At 41.4% G+C, this 25551-nt stretch overlaps 1 protein-coding gene across 6 annotated transcripts in view; it reads left to right on the top strand.

Moving 5' to 3' along the window:
• FAM161A (FAM161 centrosomal protein A) overlaps positions 1-25551 on the top strand; it is a 54330-nt gene that overhangs the window by 12194 nt on the left and 16585 nt on the right. For 3 of the 6 annotated variants that reach the window (XM_055123340.1, XM_055123339.1, XM_055123338.1), the window contains exons 3-6: positions 974-2128; positions 2482-2649; positions 5324-5423; positions 11760-11914. In XM_055123340.1, coding sequence (XP_054979315.1) covers positions 974-2128; positions 2482-2649; positions 5324-5423; positions 11760-11914 — 1578 coding nt within the window. Of the gene's footprint in view, positions 1-973; positions 2129-2481; positions 2650-5323; positions 5424-11759; positions 11915-12583; positions 15487-25551 lie in introns of those variants that run through there. The other 3 variants (XM_004609196.2, XM_012932913.2, XM_055123341.1) reach the window with 3 other exon arrangements.

Raw genomic sequence — 25551 nt, 5'->3', positions numbered from 1 at the left:
GGCTTATTCTTGGCTCTGCACTCAGAGATCACTACTGGCAGTACTCCGGTGACCATATGGTGCCATGGATAGAACCTGGGTCAGCAACATATAAAGCAAGTGCCTTCCCACTGTACTGTCTTTGTGACCCTGGACTTGACTTTGTAGAATGGAAAACATGTAAAAGTATTAAGGGGAATGGCATGAGCAGGCATGCTTCACAACAGTAATTCTGAAAAACTATGGAGAATTCAAGAAAGGTTGAACATGAAGAACCTCGGTGGTCTTGGGATTCCCCCATGTAAAATGAGGAGTCAAATTTTTGTTTTGGTTTGGTTTTGGTTTGGTTTGGGGTCCATACCTGGTGGGGCTTGGGAGACCATATGGGATGCTGGGAATGGAACCTTGGTCAGCAGCGTGCAAGGCAAGTGCCCTACTTGCTGTGCTATCACTCATCCTGAGGGAGTCAAAATTGATCATAGGAATCTCCTAGGACTTGTCTAAGAAAAAAGGATCATGTTTTCTTTGGGGCCATCTCCACAGTGTTCAGTGCTAACCCCTGGCTGTGTGCTCAGGAATCAGTCCTGGCATTGCACAGTACTGCATTGCAGTACTGGGCATCAAACCTGGGTCCATTGCATGCAAGTGCCTTGCCCATCATACTAACTCTCTGGCCCCAAAAGGATCCTTATTACAAGCTTGATCCAGTCCCTGCCTTCTGACTAAACCTAGAAAACATTTCATTCTTTTTTTTTTTTTTTTTTTTTTGCTTTTTGGGTCACACCCAGCGATGCTCAGGGGTTACTCCTGGCTTTGCACTCAGGAATTACTCCTGGCGGCGCTTGGGGGACCATATGGGATGCCGGGGATCGAACCCGGGTCGGCCGCGTGCAAGGCAAACGCCCTACCCGCTGTGCTATCGCTCCGGCCCAAACATTTCATTCTTAACTTTCATATTCATGAAACTGAAAGGGTAATTATTTTTCTCACACAGGTCTTTATCAGAAAATAACTATCAGCCTGTCTCATTAGTGACATCACTTTCAGAGCTTGATATATGTCGGTCTCCCTCCATGGTTATATCTTCCTCTGAAGATGAGTTGCCTGATTTCCAAACAGAATATCCCCAGAAAAAGGTAGAGATAAACTATGCTAAGGAGCTCATCAACAACATGTGGAGGAACTTTTCTGTTGAAGATTATATTCACTCTAAAAGTGCTGACTTCCCAACATCTGAAAAAATCAAGAAGAAACCAAAAGCATGGGTGTCAAAGATTACAGTACCTGAACCTTTTCAGATGACAATTAGGGAAGAGAAGAAAAAAGAACAGAGCATGAAATTTAAATCAGAACTTGAAGCATTACACAAAATAATTACACAAAATCAAGAAGAAGATTTAGAGTGTAAGAGGAAATTCCGAGCCAACCCAGTTCCTTCATTCATCTTTTCCCCTCCTTATCATGATATAGTCAAGCAAAATGAAGAACGGAGAAGGTATATGAAGGAGAAAAACAAAGAAGCTCTTTTGGCCTCACTAAAGCCATTTAAGTTTGTTGTAAGGGAAGAACAGAAGCAAGCAATCAGGGAAAAGCAGCTGAGAGACTTTTTGAAGTGTAAAAAAAAGACAAATCAATTTAAGGCAAAACCTGTACCTCGATCTACTTATGGTTCATCTGCCAATGACTTGTTCAAAGAAGAGTATCAGCAAAACCCAAAGCTGGGAAACCTTGATAATGTACAGTATTCATTCCCTGTAGCTAGTAAGCTAGTTCTTGGCAGCTTGACTACCATGAAATCCAGAAACACTGCAAAGGTTGGAAAGTTGAATAAGCACAAGATTAAATACCAGAATGCTGATTTTGAAGACCCTCCTGAGAGAGATCAGAAATACCTCTCAGATCAGAAGTATTATACTCACCTAAAGTACTGCCAATCATATCCTTTTGCACCACTTCTCACAGTCTCTAAAAGAGAAAACAAATTGACACACGTTGAAGCAGATGAACAAAATCTAAAAGATGTATGTGAGCTTTCTCAGTCTCAAAGACACAGGTCAGGAGCCAAAAGTGCAAATGCAAAATTGGTACCTAGTAACTGCAACCCTCCAATTTCCACAATCTCTTCCAGAGGAAAAGAACAAGCCACAAGGTAAGGGATTCAGATACAGTAATGGTAATGCCTAATGGTTGCATGCTAAAATAGTACGTGCAATTCTGTAGACTTTAGATTGCTGAATTTGAAAATATGAAAACATAGTTACATATGCTTAATGTAGAGCCTTTTGTCCTGGTTTTCCTTTAAGAAAGGAATGTCTTTTTCATTTTATGAGTCTTTGAGGATGGAAAAGGTTATAGTCAGCATGTTGATTTCCAGTTTCATCAGTCAGCCTCCTCAAAAGTTTGCTTCGCCCCCAGCCCCAACTTTTGAGTTATCCTGTGTTAAATCTTTGGCTTAATTCTCACCGGCTTAAAGTGAATTAAGCCATAGTTTGTTGCCCTCAGGAGATCACTTGAGGAAAAGAAAATGTTGGAAGAAGACAGAAATCGGATCCTAACTAAGCAGAAGCAAAGAATGAAAGAACTGCAGAAACTTCTGATAAACCGGGCTAAGGCTTATGACTCTCATCAAAGTTTAGCTCAAGTGTCTAAATCCAAAGTAAAATCTCTAAGGTATCATGAAAACATTCTGATATTCCCCATCATTGGTTTTCAAACTTTCTTTTTTAAATCCATGGAGGCAAATACATGGACATATTAGGAGTAATAGTATTTAAATTTTCAGATTCAAGTTACTATCAGTCACTTTACTCAACACACACACTCATACTCACATTTGCTCACCTGATAATGGGAACCAATACGTATATTCACCTCATGGTAAGGACTGTAAGGCCATGTGGTTGAACAGAAAATTCTTGTATTTTGGCCACAGTTGATATTTATAATTTTATATTACATGTAATTTAAATATTATTTTAAATTTTATTTTTGTTGTGGAGGCCATTCCTAGCAGTGGCCTCATACATGTGCTGTGTGCTATTCCTTTACCTATATTCCTGGCTCCTAGTTTATATTTTTTTTAATTGAACAGTACAATAAGATATATTTGGAAGGGGAGGGGTCCCAAACCTGGCAGTATCAGGAGCTGTGCTCCTGCCTCAGTACTCGGAGGTCACTCCCAGTGACAGTGGGGCTAGGGGGACCCTGGCAGTGCAGAGACTACACATGCAAAGCATTCTGTTGGCCCATGCAGCTACCTCTCTGGCCCTGCACACAATACGGAGAAGAATCATGACTCACATAAACAAGACGCTTTTTGTTTTTTTTAAACATCTTGCTATGGGATCTCAAAACATTACTCAATAAAATGAAATGTTCTGGTAGCTTTGTTCTAAGGTCTGCAGGAAATCTGGTATCACAGATTAATACAACGATGTTAACTGGCATCAATTACATGTTGTGTTGGTTGACACTTGTGTTAATACTCACTGCCATGTGTTGCTTTTTGTTACAATCTTAATATTAAAAAATAAAAATATTCACAGAACTCACTTCCAGAACTCTAGAATTCTGCAATACAAAGTTTGGAAACCAGTGTTTCAGAAAATTAATATTTAGGTAGGAAAATATATCCCCCCAAAAATCAGGTAAGCAATATGACTTATAAACTTTGGGGAGGGGGCCTAAGAATCACTGCAGCAGCTGTGTAGGTCCTATGATGGAGTGTTGCTCAGACCCAGGAGTACTCGGGCTCCCAGGTCTGTGCTCCAAGGCAGTGCTAATTTTTGATCGGTTTATGTGTCTCCCAAAGTCTGTATTTATTTTTAATTACAATGAATATTCATTAAAATAGTTTACATATTATATTTATAATGTTACATCAGTTTTATGTATTTGCTCAAATTTGATGAACTTGAGCAAAAATATTCTTAGAAATAGGCGCTGGAGCAATAGTACAGCAGGTAGAGCACTTGCTTTGCCCATGGCCATTCTGGGTTCAACCCCTGGCAACCTATATGGTACCCCGAGCACTGCCAGGGCAATTCTTTTTTACTTTTTGCTTTTTGGGTCACACCCGGCGATGCACAGGGGTTACTCCTGGTTCTACACTCAGGAATTACTCATGGCAGTGCTCAGGGGACCATATGGGATGCTGGGATTTGAACCTGGGTCGGCCTCGTGCAAGGCAAACACCCTACCCGCTGTGCTATCGCTCCAGCCCCCATTGCCGGGCAATTCTTGAGTGAAGACCCAGGAGTAACCTGTGCATATCTCTGGGTGTAACTCAAAAACAAAAAGTCAAAAATGAAAATTCTTAGAAATAAATTTCATATGGGGATTGGAGCTATAGTATAGCAGTCAGGGAACTGCCTTGCATGTAGCTGACCAGGGTTCGATCCCTGTCACTATATAGTTCCCCGAGTCTTCCAGGAGTGATCCCTGAAAAAGATATTGCCCAATATGACCCCCTGCAAAAAATTTTTTTAACTTCATCCTTAGAAAATAAACTGGCTTTTTTTTTTTTTTTTTTTTTTTTTGCTTTTTGGGTCACACCTGGCGATACACAGGGGTCACTCCTGGCTCTGCACTCAGGAATTACCCCTGGCGGTGCTCAGGGGACCATATGGGATGCTGGGAATCGAACCCGGGTCAGGCTGCGTGCAAGGCAAACGCCCTACCCGCTGTGCTATCTCTCCAGCCCCATGGCTTTTCATAATATCAGCTTGTGTATCCTTAATTATTGTAGAGTACAGTTATTTTCTTTAATCATTAAATCTTAATATCTTGGTAGAATTGGTATATTTATAGAAAATAGCATAATTCATATAGGATCTTGTCTAAAGGATATATGTACTTACTGGGAATGTATGTATCTTGATTTCTTGTCCTCAATATTTTGTATTCCCATATTTCCTATTTCTCCCTTACCTGCTCCCATTTAACTTTGCCACCGATCAAAGTTAACAAAAGAACAGGGTTTTGTTTTCAGAAGAAATTCCTTTTAAAAGAAAATAGCTAATTTGAACTAAATTTTCTTGGCTTTATAAACATATAAATAAGAGGACAGAACATTCTCCATTTCTTTTGGATGTTTTGAAACCCTTTAATACATTTGACCTTGAAGATTTTAGAAGCTTCAGAATCCCAACACTGTAAAAACATGTACTCAGAGCTTAGTAGTTTTATTCAGCATTCCAGAAAAGTTGAGGACATTAGAATAGGAAAACTGAATAGGTAAGCTATTCATAATTTAGCTTCTGATTTATTTTGTCTTCTAAACATTATATATATATACATTTTTTAAATTTTATTTTAAAATTCCATTTCTTTTATTTCATTTTAGAAAGAGTGGAAAGGAGAGGATGAGAGAATACCAGAGAGAACTAGAAGAAAGAGAAGAAAGATTAAAAAACAGGCCTCTACTATTTGAAAGAGTTTCTCAGGTTGTGCTTACTGGAATTTAAGAGCTATTGTCATCTTATTGTCAGCTTTTTTTTTCATTATTATTATTAGCTTCTAGTTTACAGTCCATTTTTCCCCTATGTGTTACATAACTTACTGAGACATATTATTGTTTCTGTCACAGCCTCATCAAATCAGCCATGTAAGTAATTTTGTTTAAAATCTAAGTATTTAATCTTACTGGTGAGACACATACTCTTGATTAAGAATGTGTTGTTAATCTAGTTGTTTTCATAATCTGTTTTTAATGGCTAGTGTTTTTTTGAGTGCCAACTTGGTTAAATTAAGGTGAACCTTCATGGTGTGATTAGGAGGTCTTTGAAGAATTAAAATGTGAAACAAGGGGCTGGAGCAATAGTACAGTGGGTAGGGTGTTTGCCTTGCATGCGGCTGACCCAGGTTCGATTCCCAGCATCCCATATGGTCCCCCGAGCACCGCCAGGAGTAATTCCTGAGTGCAGAGCCAGGAGTAACCCCTGTGCAAAAAGCAAAAAAAAAAAAGTGAAACAAAATGGCTAATTTAATCAAATTTATTTCTGCTGGTTTTTAAAGATTATTGTTATAATTAACATACTACACTATAGAAGTATGTGGTATACAGCTTATCTATTTAACATACCTATTTTACGAAATAGTTACCACACTAAGTTTAGTTAATATATACTTAGTGTAATTAACAAAAAAGACTTTTTTCCTTGTAATTATATATAATTTCTGTAACCTGTGCTCTTTGTTGTTGTTGGCCGATGGGCTGTAATTTGGGCCACACCTGGGGAGCCTAGGGACTTTTTCTGGCTCTGTGCTCAGGGGTCACACGTGGTGGTGCTCTGGGGACCTGTGTGATGCCAGGAATTGACCTAGGGTCAGCCACATGCAAGGCAAGTACCTTAACCACTGCACTACCTCTCTGGTCTCTATTGCTTTCAAATATTTAAAATGAAGTAGCATACAACAGTGTTGATACTAGAGCACTGTAGCACTATCATCCCATTGTTCACTGATTTGCTCGAGTGAGCACCAGTAACGTCTCCATTGTGAGACTTGTTTTTACTAGTTTTGGCATATCAAATACACCAGGGGTAGCTTGCCAGGCCCTGCTATGTGGTGAGATACTCTCAGTAGCTTGCCGGGCTCTCCGAAAGGGTCGGAGGAATCGAACCCAGGTTGGCCGCGTGCAAGGCAAACACCCTACCTGCTGTGCTATTGCTCCTCCATCCCGTTGATATTATAATCATCATCAATACTTATATACCTTTAACTTCAGATTTGTACCTTTTAACTACCTTTGCATAATTCCCCTCTCGGTTCCCTGATAACCACAAATCTGATCTTTTTTTCTGTGAGTTTTGGTTTGTTTAGATTCTCTGTATAAATGAGATATATAATATTTGTCTTTCTCCAACTGGCCTAACTTAGCATAATGCCTATCTTTGTGACCAAAAATGGCAGGATTTCATCCTTTCTGTTTCCAAATAGCATTCCATTGTGTGTGTCTAACTACGTACACCGCATTTTCCTTATCCTTTCGTATGTAGATGGGCTGTGGATTGTTTCCCTATCTTGAGTATTATTAAAAATAAAGCTGCAATGAGTGTGGGTGCCACTCCTAGCTCTGTGCTCAGAGTTCATTCCTGGAGGTGCCAGGGATCCAACCCAGGTTGGCCACATGCAAGGCAAATGCCCTACCTGCTGTATTGTTGCTCCAGCCCCTCTGTTTAGAATTTTATAAGTTATCTTTAGTCTCTTATAATCTCTTATGCTACACTCTGATGAGTTGAGAATCTCTTGTTTTCTTACAATGCCTCAATTCTTTGTCTTTGCCTTCTCCAATTCTATATTTTTATAATTGATATATGAAGATTTGTCATTCTCTTTTTTTTATTTTAATTTTGGTCACACCCAGCGATGCACAGGGGTTACTCCTGGCTCTGCATTTAGGAATTACCCCGGCGGTGCTCAGGGGACCATATGGGATGCTGGGATTCAAACCCAGATCAGCCGTGTGCAAGGCAAACGCCCTACCCACTGTGCTATCACTCCAGCCCCTGTCATTCTTTTTTTTTCCACTCATACAATGAGTTCAAATTGTGGATGCATGACATGTGTGTTCAGTGGTCAAAAGCTGCCTTCCCACCCTGGCCAGCCAACATTGTAAGAAAGAGGGAATGGGGCCACAGGTTGATTGGTAATCTGTCGCCATTTATTCAAGTCTCACAGTGTTAGTTGTAGAGAAATCATGAAGGCTTGGGTGTAACAATTACACATAGGTGTGGTTGAATATTATCACAAACAGTGAACAGATGTAAAGCCGTTCCTTCAGGGGAAGTTCTTCTAAGAGACAGTCAAGTATCATTCTTATAAATGGATGGGCATGAGAGTATCATGCTGACTGAAATGTGTCAGAAGAACAGAAATGACTGCATTCATTTGTGTGATATAAAAAAAAAAGATAGTATGAGAGTAATACCCAAGACCAGGAAAATCAGGGACCAGGAGGACTGGATATGGTTGGAAGCTTGCCACGAGTGTCTGGAGGACAAAGGGCTGTTAGGAAAGAGAAGGGACCAATAGGACAATCACTGTATCACTGTCATCCTGTTGCTCATCGATTTGCTCGAGCAGGCACCATTAACGTCTCTATTATGAGACTTCTTGTTACTGTTTTTGGCATGTTGAATACGCCACGGGGAGCTTGCCAGGCTCTGCCATGCAGGCAGGATGCTCTTGGTAGCTTGCCGGGCTCTCCAAGAGGGACGAAGGAATCGAACCGGGTCGGCCGCATGCAAGGCAAACGCTCTACCTGCTGTGCTATCGCTCCAGCCCTTTATGGCCAAATAGGACAATAATAGTTGGAAATGATCATTTTCAGGAACTGAGTGTTGAAAGTAGGTAAAGGGATATATCTGATAACCTTTAAGTATCTGTATTGTAAGGAGAGAGAGAGAGAGAGAGAGAGAGAGAGAGAGAGAGAGATTCCTGTCATTGAAATGTGTGTGTATTGGGGGGGGGGGAACTTGGGACATTGGTGGTAGGAATTATATACTGATGAAGGGATGCTGTTGGAACATTATGTGACTGAAACCAAATCATGAACAACTTTGTAACTGTATCTCACTGTGATTCAAACAAAAGAAGAAAGAATCACCAATTATAGTAGCTTAGTATAAAGTATTAAAAAGTAATTTTGGGGACTGGAGCAATAGTACGGCGTTTGCATTGCATGTGGCCAACCCTGGTTTGATTCCCGGCATCCCATATGGTCCCCCGAGCACTGCCAGGTGTAATACCTGAGTGCAAAGCCAGGATTAAAACCTGAGCATTGCTGGGTGTGACTCACCCCAAAATAATAATAAAAATAAAGTATTAGAAAGTAATTTTCTATGCAGGGTGATTGGTAGTGACTCATCATTACTTTGATTTCATTAACAATACATTTTTTTCTTGGTGTTTTTTTTTCTGACTATTGCTTCTAATTAACATCTGTTATTTAATAAGGGTATTCACAACTAACTCCATTTCTGTGTTCGTTGTGGTCTTGCTGGTGTTGAGTTACTGCTGAGCAGTGGTCCCTTATAAACATCCCACATGTCCCATTTCTTGAAAATCACAGGGTTTTTTAATGAAAGTAAGTGTTCAATTGAATTTTAAATCCAATTTCAGTAAAGGCTTATGAATACTAACTTTGATTTTTTATCTTTTTTTTCTTTTTTGGGGGGGAATCACACCCAGCAATGCACATGGGTTATTCCTGGCTCATACACTGAGGAATTACCCCTGGTGGTGCTCAGGGGACCATATGGGATGCTGGGAGTAGAACTCGGGTTGACCACATGCAAGGCAAACGCCCTACCCGCTGTGCTATCACTCCAGCCCCCATTTTTATCACTTAAATCTCTTTCAAATTTAATTTATTTAAGTCAGTAAATATTAGGGGGAGGCAGTGGCTTGAGCCATATGGGTGGTACTCAGGACTTGTTCCTGGCTCAGTGCTCAGGGGTCACTCATGGCAGTGTTGGGACCAAATACTGTGTCACGAATTGAACTGGGCACGGCCATGTGCAGGGCAAGTACCTTAACTCCTGTACAATCTCTTTAGTCCTTGTGTTTTATTTTGTGACTGACTGGCAGTGCTTGGGCAGCTACCCCTGGTGGTGTGCATGGGAATTGCTCTCAGAGATGCTTGGGATTCATCTTTGGCCTCTCCCATGCTAAGCATGCACTCAGCCTGTTGAGCTGTCTCTCTTTCCCAGAACAAACAAACTGTGTTCTAATGCATCCAGAGTTAGGTTGCTTTTGTTTTTTGGTTTTTGTTTTCTTTTTAGGGTGAGTGAATATTAAGGGAGGGGGAATTGGGGCTACACACCCTGTAGTATTCAGGGATTCTTTCTCGCTCTGTGATCAGAAATGACCCTTGGTGGTTCCCGGGATGGAGATCAAACCATCTTGATCAGGAGGGTCAGGAGTATGCAAGGGAAGTGCCTTAATTCTGTACTCTCCCACTGGTCCTAGATGTAGAGTTAGATTTGGGGTTTCTTTATTTCTGCTTTGCAGTCTTTAGGACATAGTTCTCTCTTCACTGCTCTGCCTTTCAATTCTCTAACACTGTTAATATTTAATGCCTCTGGATACATTTTTATTTACTTCTCTAAAAACTGGAAAACAGTAGGTTTTCTTAGCAATTTGGGTGCTGCTTTTGTGGTTTTCCAGAGTGTCAGGAAATACACTGCTGATAGTTATGTTCATTATTGCTCTTTGCTATTTGGATTTCTCCTGTTGAGAAATGGCTTCTTGTACCTCATTATGCAGGGGCACATAGGTTGGGCAGATACCTGATAACGGTGTTGCTAAAAGCAGCCTTTCCCGCCCCATCCCAAAATGATACTACCGCTTAGAGAAAATAATGTGTAGAAAAGTCATGAAAGGGTCAGGAAACACAGTTCTGCCACTCATTCTTATGGCCTTCAGTAAATGTCTTATCCTTACTGAGACTGGAGGAGTGTCTTGGTTTTCCTTATTTCTTAAATTTGGGGTCAGGCTGTGTGCCAAAGTGCGTTGGAACTAGCCATTCCTACCACTTTGGTTGGAGTGTCAGATGGTATATGTACTTGTAAGGAGCTTCTGTGGACGAAAGCCAAGCACAAGTGTGAATCTTGGTCATCTTGTGGCTCAGAAAACCTGTGGTCTCCAGAGCTAGGATAATTTCTGACCCCCTTTGGCTATGAGAGGTTTATCATGACTCCCACAGGTCCCCAAGCTTGAAACTATTACTCTGGAGATTTGAACTTGGTTCTAAATTCATTCTTATATAGACTGAAGATCATAATGTTGATGATTTTGTCATCTTTGATGGATTGCAGATCTATGTTAAAGAGCAAAAATTACATAGTAGGCAAAAAATAAATTTTTTGGTTTTGGTTTTGGTTTTTGGGCCACACCTGGCAATGCACTCAGGAATTATTCCTGACGGTGTTGCTTAAAGCAGCCTTTCCCGCCCCATCCCACAGTGCTCAGGGGAACCATATGGGATGTCGAGGATTAAATCTGGGTCAGCCACATGCAAGGCAAACACCCTACCCACTGTATTATCACTCTGGCCCCAGAAATGAAAATTCTTTGACAACTTATTATATGGAATTATTTCTAGATATCCTAGAACACTTAAGTGTGAAAAATAGTTTTAGTACAAAGAAAAACTATAGATCACAACTCACATGTCCACCACTCAGGTTGTAACATAAATGAATCATACTATGTGGTCTCTTGTATTTTGCTGCTTTTGCTCAGTAATATTTCTGTGGTGGAGAACTAAACACCATTTTTATCACTTTGTTCAACTATCATTTGAACAAGCTATAATTTCTTTATCTGTCCTACGTTGATATATAGGTTGGTTCCAATTTGGGGTTCTTACAGTACTACTGGATATTTTGCATGTTTTGCATCTGCATCTGTCTCTTTGGGAAAATATAGGAATTTGTTTAACTATATATACTAAATATTAGGATCACTGATCATGGGATAGGGCATATTTTCAACTAGCTGTGAATTTAATTTTCAGTGGAGATTTTAAAACACCCCTCCCCCTTTTTTGTATATGGTCCACACCAGCAGTGTTCAGAGCTTATTCCTGACTCTGTACTAGGAATCACTCCTGGCAGGGCTCGAGAGATTGTATGGGGTGCTGGCAATTGAAGCTGGGTCATCCAGGTGCAAGGCAAGCACCTTACCCACTGTACTATTGCTCCAGCCCCCCCGCCCCCATATTTTATAATGAAATTTAAAGTGTGCTCATCTAAAGAGGTTTGTTTTTCTTATAGAAAAATGCAAGAATGGCAGCAGAAAAGCATTATTCTAACACCCTAAAAGCAGTAGGAATATCCGATGAATTTGTTTCAAAGAAGGGTCAAAGTGGAAGAGTACTTGAGTACTTCAACAATCAAGAGATGAAGAATTATATGGAAGATAAAGAAAGGTAACATATATAAATTATCTAAATGTTTTACCTTTTAAAAATTTCTCTCCTGCAGGGAAGTATAATTACCTGTTCTATTATATTTTTGAAGATTGTTTACCTTATGGAATACATGTGAACTGTTTTAGAATAATGGTATTTTAATATATTTGACATTCAAAATATTAGACAGTGATGAAGTATCTTGCTTTTGTGTGGGTTTTTTGTTTGTTTTTTGGCTTGGGGGCATAACTGGCTGTGCTCAGGGCTTACTCATGACTCTGTTCAGGGCTCACTTTTTTCAGGGGTCAATTCTGGTAGGCTCAGGGAACCATATTCACATATGCCAGGATCAAACCTGGATTGACTGCATGCAAGGCAAGTGTCATACCTACTGTATTGTCACTCTATCCCTGGTCTATCTTGTTTTAAAAACAGAATAACTTAAATGTCAGGCTGACAATGAAAATAATGCCATGCTTTCAAATAAAGTTAAGAGTCAAATTTTGAAATAAGATCTCAGAGGAATTTTTAATTTTCCCACTTGATTCTTTATAGAGTTTTCTTGAGAAATTGAAGCTCATGCACTAAAGGAAGATTTACTACACAATTGCATATCTTTCCGAAGGTTGATTTACCTTTAAACTAAATCAGTTGTCTCTTAAAAGATTGATACATTTTTCCCTCTAGCTTTAATGAAGAAGAAAAAATAGAAGAAAGAGATAATGGGGACATGAGTTATTTGATTGATACCAACAGCCAGGATTCTTGTGAGGAAAAAGATGAAGTCCATGAAGAAAGTGGAGAAGAGAAATCCGTTGAAGAATGAAATGGAATCAGCAGGGGTTTCTTCTCTGTGCTCAGACTGTTAATCCCGTGGTTGTCGACCGCGGCTCCTATGTATTATGAATATGGATGGGAGCGTTCTTGTATGAGCAGGACTGCATTTAGCTGGTTGGTCAGTTAGAGGAAGGCCTTGCCTGCTTGGTTTGTAACATTGCGTAAGGTCTGTTTGCAGGTAGGGGATTCGTGTGTGTGTGTGTGTGTGTGTGTGTGTGTGTGTGTGTGAGCACATGTTCATGTGGTAGTGGTAAAAATTTAGTGGAAGTGGTAGGAATCACTCAGGGATTCGGAACCATTTCTGGGGGTGCTTGTGCCTATTGTGCTTGATAACCACCAAGGCTACACCTAGTGGTACCCAATAATCTGGAGGCCACATAGTTCTGGGCTTAAACCCAAAGCCTCTCAATGCAAGATGAGGTGCTCCCTCAGTTGCACCTCATCCCCAGCCCCTGTTTGTCATCTTTTCCTTTTTTGTTGATGTTGGGACCAAACCCAGGGCCTTACACATGCAAGGCAAGTGCTCAGCTGATGAACTCTACCCACAGCCTTCCCTGTTTGTAACTTTGATCTTGTATTTTAAAAGAAGATTTTGAGAAGCACAGCTATCACAAAACAATCATGTTGTTAAAATGTATTTTATATTTTCTGTGGGAAAAAAATGATAGCTTCAAAAGCATTTGTCTTTGACAATTAGTTTCAGAAACATTTCTGGAAAACAAAAATAAACATTGAATAAAACAGTTAAAATACTATTTTCTCATATTTTACTTTCTAAATGAATCCTCAAACTTTCTTTACTTGTTTTTATGAGCCATTTAAAAATTAAAAATAATATTGAAAAGGTTTTAACAAATTTATATTCATTTCTACATTGAGAATTTACTGTTAAAATTACCCACATCATCATCACTTTTTTGGGGGGTGGAGTGGGAGATTGGACCATATTCATGGTGCTCAGGGTCTAGTTCTGGCTCTGTGCTCAGAAGTAACCCTTGGCAGTGCTTGGGAATCCATATGAGGTGCCAAAGATTTGAACTGGTGTCAGCTGCATGCAAGTCCTTACCCCCTGTATTATCTCTCTGTTCCCAAGATTGACTCATTTAGATATTATTTTATTAGAAATAATGCTTCAATCACTTTTTAAGAGTGTCTAGTAAATAGAGTAGAATTTCTTAAAATTTCAAATAATTCTGTGTAATCACCTTATTTTAAGAAAGCTATCAAATTCTCTGTGTGTGAAGTAATATAGTTTTATTTAGAGAAATATGAAGAGATTTTGTGTGTGAGCTATGTGTTCAGGAGATAGATAACACAGACTTCTCCAGAGGTATGAAAGCGGAGAGCCATCCAGTTGACAATGTGGAAGATTACTTTAGCACATGCTATTACACAGTGATGCTCAAAGTCCACTTTAAAGTGTAAATATGTTTTTCAAGTGGTGGGTAACTTTGAAAAGTTTGTGTGTTGTATTATCTGAATTTGCCCTGTCCTCTCTCCTTTCATTTGCATGGTTGTCAAGATGGTTATGCTCTCTCTTTTTTTTTAATTAAAAAAAAAATTCCTGGGTTACTTCATAGTTAAAAATATATTCATAGTGAAATATACATGAAGATATACATATGAGTAGAGATATCAATATCTAATATTGTACATAATTAGATGTCTCATACACCCAGTAAACTTGTATTCAAAACATGGAAATACATGTACTGAATATATAGTTACATGAAGTATAGTCATGTATACTCTGTATAGAGATAGACTTGCATGTGTACATATGTATAATAACATGAAAATTTTTAGAATTCCTTTTTGTCACCCTTCATTTCCTTTTGTTGTTGTGTTGTTATCACTGGCATTCACACACTTGGTTGTGGTGAGCTGGATTTTACACCATTGTAGCACCAGAGATCCAAATAGCAGAGCTGCTGGAATTGTACTTGATCATGTGAAATGGTGCTTACAAGGTAGTTGCTATAGCACTGAGTCATCCCTGGCCACTTAGAAATGATTTTTTACTACATTTATTTAACCTACACTGTAAAATAATACTTTATAAGGATATAAGGCCTTTTCCTCATAACAAGTATAAGTTAATGCTAATAATTTGAGAGTAGTACAGATTTCAACATTTGGACTAGGCAATAAATAAATAAGTTTTAAATAAATATTGGGGGTGGGCATAGAAATAGTTTAGAGAGCAGAGCACTTGCCTTGTATCCTGCTGACTGATTTTTGAATCTCCATAGCCGGGCATTTCCAGATGTGGTCCAAAACCCTCCTGCCCCCCACAAAAAATGCAGAAATAAGTCAGAATCTTTGTATTATGTTTTTTAAGTACTTCTTATGATATATCAGTGGTGTCTTGCATCTCACCTGGGAGACAGGTGGAAAATCCTTTCTGTTTCTCCGAGGAGGAAAGTTGAATAACCCAGGTAATATCAGGCCTGACCTGAGTCAGCTGCTGTCTCACCCTGTTCCTCAAGGAATGTTGCCTTCAAAACAGAAGATGGGTTTCAGTTCAAGAACTAGGCTGACCCAGAGCCAAAGCAATGGCTTCATTCAAGTAAAGAGCATTTTCTTTTGGTCTTTAGAAGGGATTTCATTAATGGATAAAGAAACTTGTATGTTAAACAAAAAGCAAAGTAACAACTTCAGGATCTATAAACTTAAAAAATACCTGAAATATAATGTTAGATATAAGAAAGAGGTTTCAATCTTGATGTGAAACTTCTCAGGAAGAAATAAAAGCTTTTTCATGTTTTGAAAGTATTCTTTCAGGGCTCATGTGTGAAGGTCTGGGTTTCACCTCACGTGCGCGCATGCACACACACACACACACACACACACACACACACACACAGGTGTCCTTTATATTCATGATTAAAATATCTCAATAATATAGAAGGTCTACTTAAAAAATAAAGCGATAGTTCTGTGTGTTTTCTTCCAGAAATGTCCTGTAATAGATACCTTGTGTAAGTTCTATGGCAGGTATATTCTGTACCATGTAGAAAGTTTCTGCATCCCGTGAAAGGGATGGTAACCAGTTTCACAGAGACTGCTGGCTTGTCCCTTGAGGCTACTTCTGCAGACAACTTGCCTTTCTCCATACTTCTTAGGCTTTACATTGTAACACTTTTTGTCTCTGGGACCACTTTCTCTTCCACCTCATTGAGACACTGAAGTCATTCCATCATCGGATAGCAATATGAACTTTGACCTTAACTGCTTCTTCTCAGTTTATGTCTTTCCAAATGCTATCAGTCTTGAGGTTCCTTTATTCTTGTTTCTTTTGCACTGATTTTATTCCTTTCTTGTTATTTCAAGCAGAACCCTGTGGACGAGCATTCTTTCCATGCACTTTTCTCGTGTATTTTCCTGCTTTTCTGCCTTCTTTGACAGCAGCTTTTATTTCTTGTACCCTCAAATAATTCCCTGAACATCCTTCCCTAACCCCCCCTTTTGCCTCCTTAGTTGAATACAGCCTTTCCCAGTAGAATCCACAGTTGAAATCTCTCAAATCCATGTCTCTGTCAGTCTGAGACCACAGCTCAGAGACTTTCCTTTTAATGACTCCAGTGTACCTCAAGTGCAAAGTGCCCGAGACTAATTTTTGGTAGTCTTGCTTTCCCAGTAAGCAACGATGCCTGCAGAAAGCTGGGAGTTTTCATTCTTGCTTCTCTATTGCTGTGTCTAAGCTGCCGTCAACACGTCCTCCTGGAAATCCTTGTAGGATAAATCTGACAAGTCAGTTCTTTGCCTTTCCACTACAGCACTCTCATCCAACACTCCGTCATCTGTCTTATCAGTGGAATGCAGTCTTTTATGATTGTGTCCTGCCAATAAAAAAGGAATTTGACTATGTACCTCTAGGGTGTTGAGGAAGAAAATCTCCCAAACAATCCTGGGATACTTGGGTGGCCTTTTCTAATGATGCTTGGTCCAGTGCTGCTCGGGCTCAGAGGTCCTGGGGAAACACGTGGTGCCAGTCAACCCTGTGTTCTCCTCCAGGCTTGTACTTGGTTTTGTGAGTGATCTCTCTGCCATTGTATTTTGCCTGGAGCTATAGCACAGTGGGTAGGGCATTTGCCTTGCACACAGCTGACCCGAGTTCGATTCCTCCGTCCCTCTTGGAGAGCCTGGCAAGCTACTGAGAGTATCCCGCCTGCACAGCAGAACCTGGCAAGCTAACAGTGGCATATTCGATATGCCAAAAACAGTAACAAGTCTCAGTGGAGACGTTACTGGTGCCCGCTCAAGCAAATTGATGAATAACAGGACGACAGTGCAGTGCAATGACATTTTAATATGTTATATGTATAGATATATCATCTTGGATGACACACCAAGCAGTGCTTGGGGTCTGTTCCCAGCTCTTTTCTCAGGGTTTGCTCGCAACAGTGCTTAGGAGAACTGGCAGTGTGGGGGCCAAACCTAGGTCTCTTGCAGGCCAAGTCTGTGCTCAGCCCTTTGAGCCATCTCACATGCCCTATTGTAAATTTTATTTATTTTTATTTTCTTGGTTTTTGAACCACACATGGTAGTGCTCTGCACTTATTCCGAACTCTGTGCTCAGGGATCACTCCTGGAGGGGTCAGGGGAAGCTGTATGGGGTGCTGGAGATCAAACCCAGGTCGGCTGCATTCCAGGCAAATGCCTTGTCTAGAGTTCTACCTCTCTGGCCCATTTTATTTCTTTTTCTCAATATATTGGTGATTTTTTTTTACATTTTTATATACTGTTTATATCACTGTCACTGTCATCCCATTGCTCATTGATTTGCTTGAGCGGGCACCAGTAACATCTCCATTGTGAGACTTGTTTTTACTGTTTTTGGCATATCAAATATGCCACGGGTAGCTTGCCAGGTTCTGCCATGCGGGCGAGATATTCTCAGTGGCTTGCTGTGCTCTCTGAGAGGGGCAGAGGAATCAAACCCAGGTCGGCCGCATGCAAGGCAAACGCCCTACCCGCTGCACTCTCGCTCCAGCCCTACTGTTTATATGTGTGTTGATATATTATGTACATTACAAAACATACAAAAGACCTTTAAATGGTAAAGATTAGAATAACAAATTATCTTACAGGTCTAGAAAAATGATACAGCAGGTTATGTGCTTGCCTTGTACAGAACAAGCCCCACCAGGAGTGATTGATCCCTGAACAAAGTCCTTCCCCAACCACCAAAAAATTATTTTAAAAGCAATTTTTTTGTTTTTGGGCCACACTCAGCAGTGCTCAGGGTTATTCCTGGTGCTGTGCTCAGGGATCAATTATGGTGGGACTCAGGAACCATATGGGGTGCTGGGGATGGAACCCAGCTAGTTGCATGCAAGGCAAGTGCCCTAATGCTGACCTATTGCTCTGGCCCATCTAACAATTTTGGGGGGAGAGGAGGGTTCTGTGCCATACCTCTTGATGCTCAGCACTTATTCCTGGCTTTCACTCAGGAATTATTCTAACAGTCCTTGGGGGACCATATGGGAATCAACCCAGGTCAGCTGCGTGCAAGAAAAACACCCTCCCCATTGTGCTATCACTCCAGCCTCATCACCCAATTTTTAAAAAGATATAATAGTCATGTAAAAACTTTGACTTCTTGAGAGAAGGTGATTGAATCTGCTTCTTTTGGAGAATGTTGATTGTAGCATTTTGTGATAAAGCAATGTAAAGATTGATTTTCAATTGAGTGTATCTCAGTTCTCAGAGCTTGAATGGGTATCTAGAAAGAGCCTGAGGGACTGAGTGCACCAGGTTGAGGTTTGTGGTTAGTCATAGTGGACACAAATCTTCATAAATCTTTTTTATCACTTTGAGTTGTTTGGTTTATCTCAAGTAAGATCAGATCTTGATCAGATCTCCATTATTTTCGCTGTAGGATGCAGCAGATTAAGAGCTCACACCAGGTATAGGAGATTTACGCTGGTATTTTCTTTTCTTTTTTTCTTTTTGGGTCACACCCAGCGATGCACAGGGGTAACTCCTGGCTTTGCACTCAGGAATTAACTCCTGGCGGTGCTCAGGGGACCATATGGGATGCTGAGAATCAAACCCGGGTTGGTCTCGAGCAAGGCAAACGCCCTACCCGCTGTGCTATTGCTCCAGCTCCTACACTGGTATTTTCTAGGTAACCCATTGCATGTGCTGATAGCGTTAGCCTCAGTTCCAGGTTTTATTTTCAGGATTTTCCTTCAAAGCCATTTGTCTATTTTGTGAGGATTGGTTTGGGAAAGCATCTGATAACAGTCTGTGATATTGCCAAACAGGGCACAGTGGCCTGAGACTGTGACAGGCCCCGAATGAGCAAGCAAGAAAGGCCCCTTTCTCGGGCGACACTTGACTCAACCATGTGAGCACCTGGTGACAATAAAATGTTTGTTAATCTTGATAAAGCTTTTGTTTTTAGATAAATTTAGGAATCTAGTAGCAGTTTCTTCAACAAACTGCTCTTGCCCCTGGTGTGAGGGGCACATCCCACTCTGGAAATGATGGGTCTGGGCCCCGAGTCCTCCCTTGCCCAGGCCACTGGTATGCCAGAGTCAAGGATGACTTCAGAACCTGGGCACTAGGCCGGCAGGGCTGAGAGTGAAGAGCTGCTTGTTTAAAGCAATGAGCACACACCCCAAATGCAGAGAAGCATGATTAGATGGAGTAGGGCTAGCCAGACTTCCCCAGGGGAAGTGCTCCCTTTATTGTCAGTCCAGGTCAGGGTGTGTTGTTATGTGGGTGGGGGATAGAAGGTATGTCAAGATAACATGCTCACAGGAATAAAGCTGCTGTGTGAGGGTCCCCTGTGGGGCATGAAGGGTGAGCATCCTTGGGCACAGAGCTGTGTTTGACTTTGTGCTGTGAAGAAAGTACTTGGTCCCCCTCCAGAGGCAGGGCTGGGAGAATCAGGCAAGGCCCAAACTGCCCTGTCCTCTGTGGAGCCAGCAGAAATAGAGTTAGCTCAGGAGAAAACCAAGGGTGCAAGACATAAAACATGCATCTTGGGCCTGATTTTCAATGGTCTGCTCTCCTTTATTCAGAAAATAACTTTTTTAAACCTTCCTGAACTTCCTCTGTGTGTGTGTGTTAATCTATAAACATTTAGCAAAATTTCTGTTAGCTCTTCTTAAAAATATACATATATATATACATATGTGTATATAAAATTTACTTTTTAGGACCTTCACTTTATTTTCAAATTTTCTTTAGTTTTATTTCCCCCTTATACTTTATGTAAACACCATGGTTTACAAAGTTGTTTGGGATGATTTGTTGCAGATGTTCAGTATACCAGTACCAGTCCCACCACCATTACACCTTCCCGCCACCATTATCTCCAATTTTTCCAACCACCCTTTAAGCCTGCCCCCTTAGTAGGTGCTACTAAGTTATTTTTTAACTTTTTTAACTAAGTTTTTAACTTTTAAAAAGTTAAAATAAATAATTTAATTTTTTTAACTTTTTTATTGAATCACCGTGATATAGACCCTTACATAGGTGTTCATGATTGGATTTCAGTCATAAAGTATTTCAACACCCATCCCTCCATCAGTGTACATTTCCCAGCACCAGTGTCCCCAGGTGCCATCCCATCACCACTCACCCTCCACCCCCCACCACCTGCTTCTCTCACTGTCTTTCTATCACTATCTCTGTCTCTGTGTCTCTCTCTCTGTCTCTCTCTGTCTCTCTTTATCCTTCCTTTTGGGCATTATGGTTTGCAATATTGATACTGAAAGGTTGTCAGGAAAATCCCTTACCTACTTTTAACCCTCAGATCTTGTCTAGCATTATCATTCCCAGCTATTATTGTCATACTGGTCTCTTCTCTATCTTACCTACTCTCAGCCACAAGCACACTTGTGGGTAGTTCCAACCATTGACCAGTTCTCTTAACCCCTGTTTTCTCTGGCCACGGATATATATATATATATATATATATATATACATATATATGCATACACATACGTATATATATACCACAAATGAATGAATGAATATATATATACCACAAATGAATGCAATCATTCTATATCTGCCCCTTTCCTTCTGACTCATTTCACTCAGCATAATACTCCATGTTCATCCATTTATTGGCAAATTTCCTTATTTCATTTTTCCTAACAGCTGCATAGTATTCCATCGTGTAGATGCGCCATAGTTTATCCATTCATCTGTTCTTGGGCACTCAGGTTATTTCCAGATTCTGGCTATGGTGAAAAGTGAATAGTGGTGAATATATATATGCACATATATATATACACACACATATATAAGAGGATAAATATATATACATATATACAAATTCCAGACTCGGGGTGTGTGTGTGTGTGTGTGTGTGTGTGTGTGTGTGTATGTGATTTTCAGGACAGCATGAGACCTGAGATCAACCAAAGGTTTATTCAGTTGCCCTGACTTCTGTAAACAAAATGTTTTACCTGATATTTTGATATTACTCCTCTGGTTTCCACCTGTTTCCTAATGTCTGACAGAGCCAGTGCCTCCTTTGCCCACAAATGCCTTCCAGAGGGCGGTCTCAGCAGGAGAGGCCCTGTGTGTGTTCTCTGGGCTCAGGGCAGTGGGCTGCCCAGCCCACACCCCGGCCCTGCTGTTTCCACTTTTGGGCAGCCTCCTGTGCAACAGCACATTGTCCTCCTTGATCTTCACGCAAGTTTCCCACAGAACACCGTAATTACACGGAACCCAAGAAATCCATGCTTCCTTCCCAGAGATGGACAGTTTACAGCTGTGATGCCTAGAGGGGAGGGAAATTCTGACTTTGTGGAGGGTGTCAGCCAGCACATTTACCCCGGATTGCCCTCCCAGCCTGAGAACCAGGGACTAGCTGGTCATATCGCAGCTAATTCTCACTTGGAGTAGTGAGAGACAGACTTTCAGATTCACCAAGTCAGGTGCGAAGGGCGACGAAGGGAACACCTGAGCTAATGGCCAAGAATTCTCTTGATTCTGCCATGGGCCACAGCAGAAGGGAAGAGATGCCAGAGATAGAACAGTTGCATAATTGCCCAGTGTATAACTGGGTTGCAGCTACACTCTTTCAGTTCATGTTACAGCAAGTGTTTCAATTACACAAGGAGTTATTCCTGAAAGTAGAGATGTTTTTAACTACCTATTTGGCACTGACGTCAGAACTGACTAAAAGAATTCAGACCATACAAAGATGAGTGAGGGAGATAAGTGAGAAGAGGAGAGAAAGGAAGAAGAAATAAAGGTATTCTGTAGTTCAGGGATAATCAGACACCAGATTCAACATGACAAATCCTCAGGAACCCAGGAACAGAAAACATTATGGAATTCTAGATACTTCTCCCTCTTTTTTAAAAATCTTGTTTTTGGGGCCACACTCTGAAGACCATTATGCAGTAGGATCAGCTGTATAAGGCAAGTGACTTAATCCCTGGACTAACTTGCCAGCCCCAAATTTTGGATAATTTCTGAATGATTAAAAAAAAAAATCAGATGAGAAAGACTCTAAAACTCAAACAAACACTGGGTACTATAACTCACTTATTTCCCTACAAGTGAACAGAAAGTCCCTAATAATTGTGCTACTTTTTTTTTCACATTTCCACTAACAGAAATTGTTTAGATTTAAAACTGTTTCAGGGGCTGTAACGATAGCACAGCGGGTAGGGCATTCGCCTTGCACGTGGCTGACATGGCTTCGATTCCCAGCATCCTATATGGTCACCCTGAGCACCACCAGGAGTAATTCCTGAGTGCAGAGCCAGGAGTAACCCCTGTGCATCGCCAGGTGTGACCCAAAATGCTAAAAAAAAAAATAAGTTTCAGTGCAATAGTCCACATCCCAAACCATTTCTTTTTTCTTTTTTTTTTTTGTTTAAATAACGTAGGAGTACTGCTATTTGTTCAGCCATTGATTAAGCTAATTGAACTGGGCATGAACTCCGAATTACTTTGTTTTTTATTTTATTGTATCACCATAAGATAGAGTTACAAAGCATTCATGTTTGAGATTCAGCCATGCAATGATGGAACACCAACTCTCCACCAGTGCACATGTTCTACTACCCACATCCCAATCCTCACCCTGTCTCTGTAGCACTGTAGCACTGTCCTATTGTTCACCGATTTGCTCAAACAGGAACCAGTAACGTCTCCATTGTGAGACTTCTTGTTACTGTTTTTGGCATATTGAATATGCCACGGGTAGCTTGCCAGGCTCTGCCGTGAGGGCAGGATACTCTCGTAGCTTGCCAGGCTCTACGAGAGGGAAGAAGGAATCGAATACAGGTTGGCGGAGTGCAAGGCAAACGCCCTACCCGCTGTGCTATCACTCCAGTTCAATAATCCTCTAAAATAAATTATTAAATTTTAAAATTTGCAAAATTGTTTATAAGTAATTTATCAATTTGTTATGCTTTTTGGTTTGTTTGGGGCCACACCAGCAGTGCTCACGGGTTACTTCTGGCACTGCATTCAGGAATCATTTCTGAGGGTGTTGAGGGACCACAAGGTGCCAGTAACTTAACCCAGGACAGTTGTGTACAGGCAAATGCCCTACCCACTGTACTATCACTCTGGCCCCAATAAATTTGTTGTGGCTTTAGGAAGTTATTTTGTCCGTTTTTCTGGGCTTCCCAAGCAATGCACAGTAGTCCAGGTTCTACTCCTGGCAATCCTTAGGTAGCAGGGACTAGATGGTTCAATACACAGGACAGGATGCTGCTTTGACACAGCAGCTAGAGGCTTTCAGGGATACAAGTGGTAGTGACCAGGGTCCCTATAGTGCAGGGAACAGAACTTGGGGCTTATTTCCCCAATACTCTCTCTAATTTTGGGCATTATGTTTTTTTTTTCTTTTTTCTTTTTCCTTTTTGGGTCACACCTGGCGATGCACAGGGGTTACTCCTGGCTCTGCACTCAGAAATTACTCCTGGCGGTGCTCAGGGGACCATATGGGATGCTGGGATTTGAACCCGGGTTGGCCGCGTGCAAGGCAAATGCCCTACCCGCTGTGCTATCGCTCCAGCCCCTTGGGCATTATGTTTTGCTCAAAATTTCCCACCACCATTCAAGCCTGCCTGCCAGGGGCAGACGCTAGATTTTTCCATTGCTCATTTTGAATATCATGAGAACTTGCAGAGCCGCAATTGTAAATGTAAATTTCTAGACTGTAAATTTTTGGGCTCCAGAAACATCTCTGTATGGCACTAATCCATTTTGGGATTCAATTGGGAGTCTCTGGGCCAGGGCTGTTGGTGCGCTAAGATGGCAACTGGAGGCAAATTGAGGGTGTGACAGCCAGTCTGCTGGGCAGGCGGGGACCCAGGGAGGGACAGTCCATGTCCTCTGCCACCATGCAGCCTGGATATTTAGTCCTGGAACCCACATACCAGGGAGTGTTGGGAGTGGGGCTTGCTTGTGGAAGCCCTTGGTCACCCGGATTCCATCTGGAATAGGCAGGGAGATTGCACCTGTTCCATTTGGGGTGCCACGGTGAAATTGGCTCAGTATGGGGCCTGGAGAGATCACCTGCGCTATGGTGTCTTCTGGGACTTGCTGCTGTGTCTCTGGGCCAGGGCTGTTGGTGCCCTAAGATCCACATTACAAAATCCACATTACAAAATCCACAGCAGATTATATCTTGGTGAGGTCCATCCTGAGACAGTGGAGTCAGTCTAGGGGTATGGCAGCTATTTTAGATTATGGAAGCAAGTGGCTGCTGGGCGATCTGTTTGGGTAGGCACAGGCCAAACCCACCCCACTCCAATTTGCCCCAGTCTGTTTGGCCATGCACGGGTCTGAGCTTAACTGCAGATTTTGATCTCTTTCGAGATTTATTTAGGGGTCTCTGAAGCAAGGCTGGTAGTGGAGCTTACAGGCTGGAGCTGGAGTTGGTTCGTGGGGGTGTCTGCCAGTGCTTCCATGTGTATTGGGAAGTGGGGGGAAGTAGCTCACCCCAACTGGGTGGGAAAGCCAGGAGATTTAAGTCACAAAATCCGCATACCAGAATTTTCAGAAGATTTTATCTTGGCGAGGTCTGTCCTAAGATGGTGGAGTCAGGCCAGGGGTATGGTGGCAATTTTGGATTGTGGAAGCAAGTGGCTGCTGGAAGCTCTGCTTGGGCGGGCCACCAGGCCAACCGGCCCCCCTCCGATTTACCCCAGTTTGCTCAGCCATGCGCAGGTCTGATCTTAACTGTGGCTTTTGGTCTCTTTCAAGATTTATCTATGGGTCTGAAATAAGGCCAATAAATGAGTTTGTACAGCTGACCTGGAGGTGGTTTGTGGGTGTGGCTCCCACATATCTAATGTTTGGCTGTTTAATTTCTTGGTAAACTTGGTCCCAAGTTATTGGGGTCTGACCGAAGGCATAGCAGCAATTTTGGGGTATCAAGAAGCCTGAAGACACCATCAGGATGCTGATGCACTCGCCCCACAGGTACAGGTTGACCGTTGGCGGCACCATACCCTCTCCAAACCACTTCTAAAGCAATCATTTCCCTTCTCAGCCTGGGATACTGCTTCGTTATCACAAACCTTACACCCCTTGTCTTTCTGGCTCTTAACTGCCCTCCCAGCCTGGAGCTACCCATTCCTTTGTGGGGTATATGCAGCTTTTGTCCTGTCATATATTTTTTGTCTTCCTAGTATCTTTGACCTTAACACTCAGACAGTACCCTAACTTACAAACATTGCACATTCCTGCCTGCTCAGAACCACTCATTATTCTGTTACTGACTGTGATGCTGTATCCTTGAAGATATGTATATACACACACACACACACACACACACACACACACACACACACACACATATATATATATATATATATCAA

Source organism: Sorex araneus, chromosome X (assembly GCF_027595985.1).
Source record: "Sorex araneus isolate mSorAra2 chromosome X, mSorAra2.pri, whole genome shotgun sequence".
NCBI classification, from domain to species: domain Eukaryota; kingdom Metazoa; phylum Chordata; class Mammalia; order Eulipotyphla; family Soricidae; genus Sorex; species Sorex araneus.
Note: the sequence above shows the minus strand (reverse complement) of the source record. Positions and strands in the feature narration are given on the sequence as shown.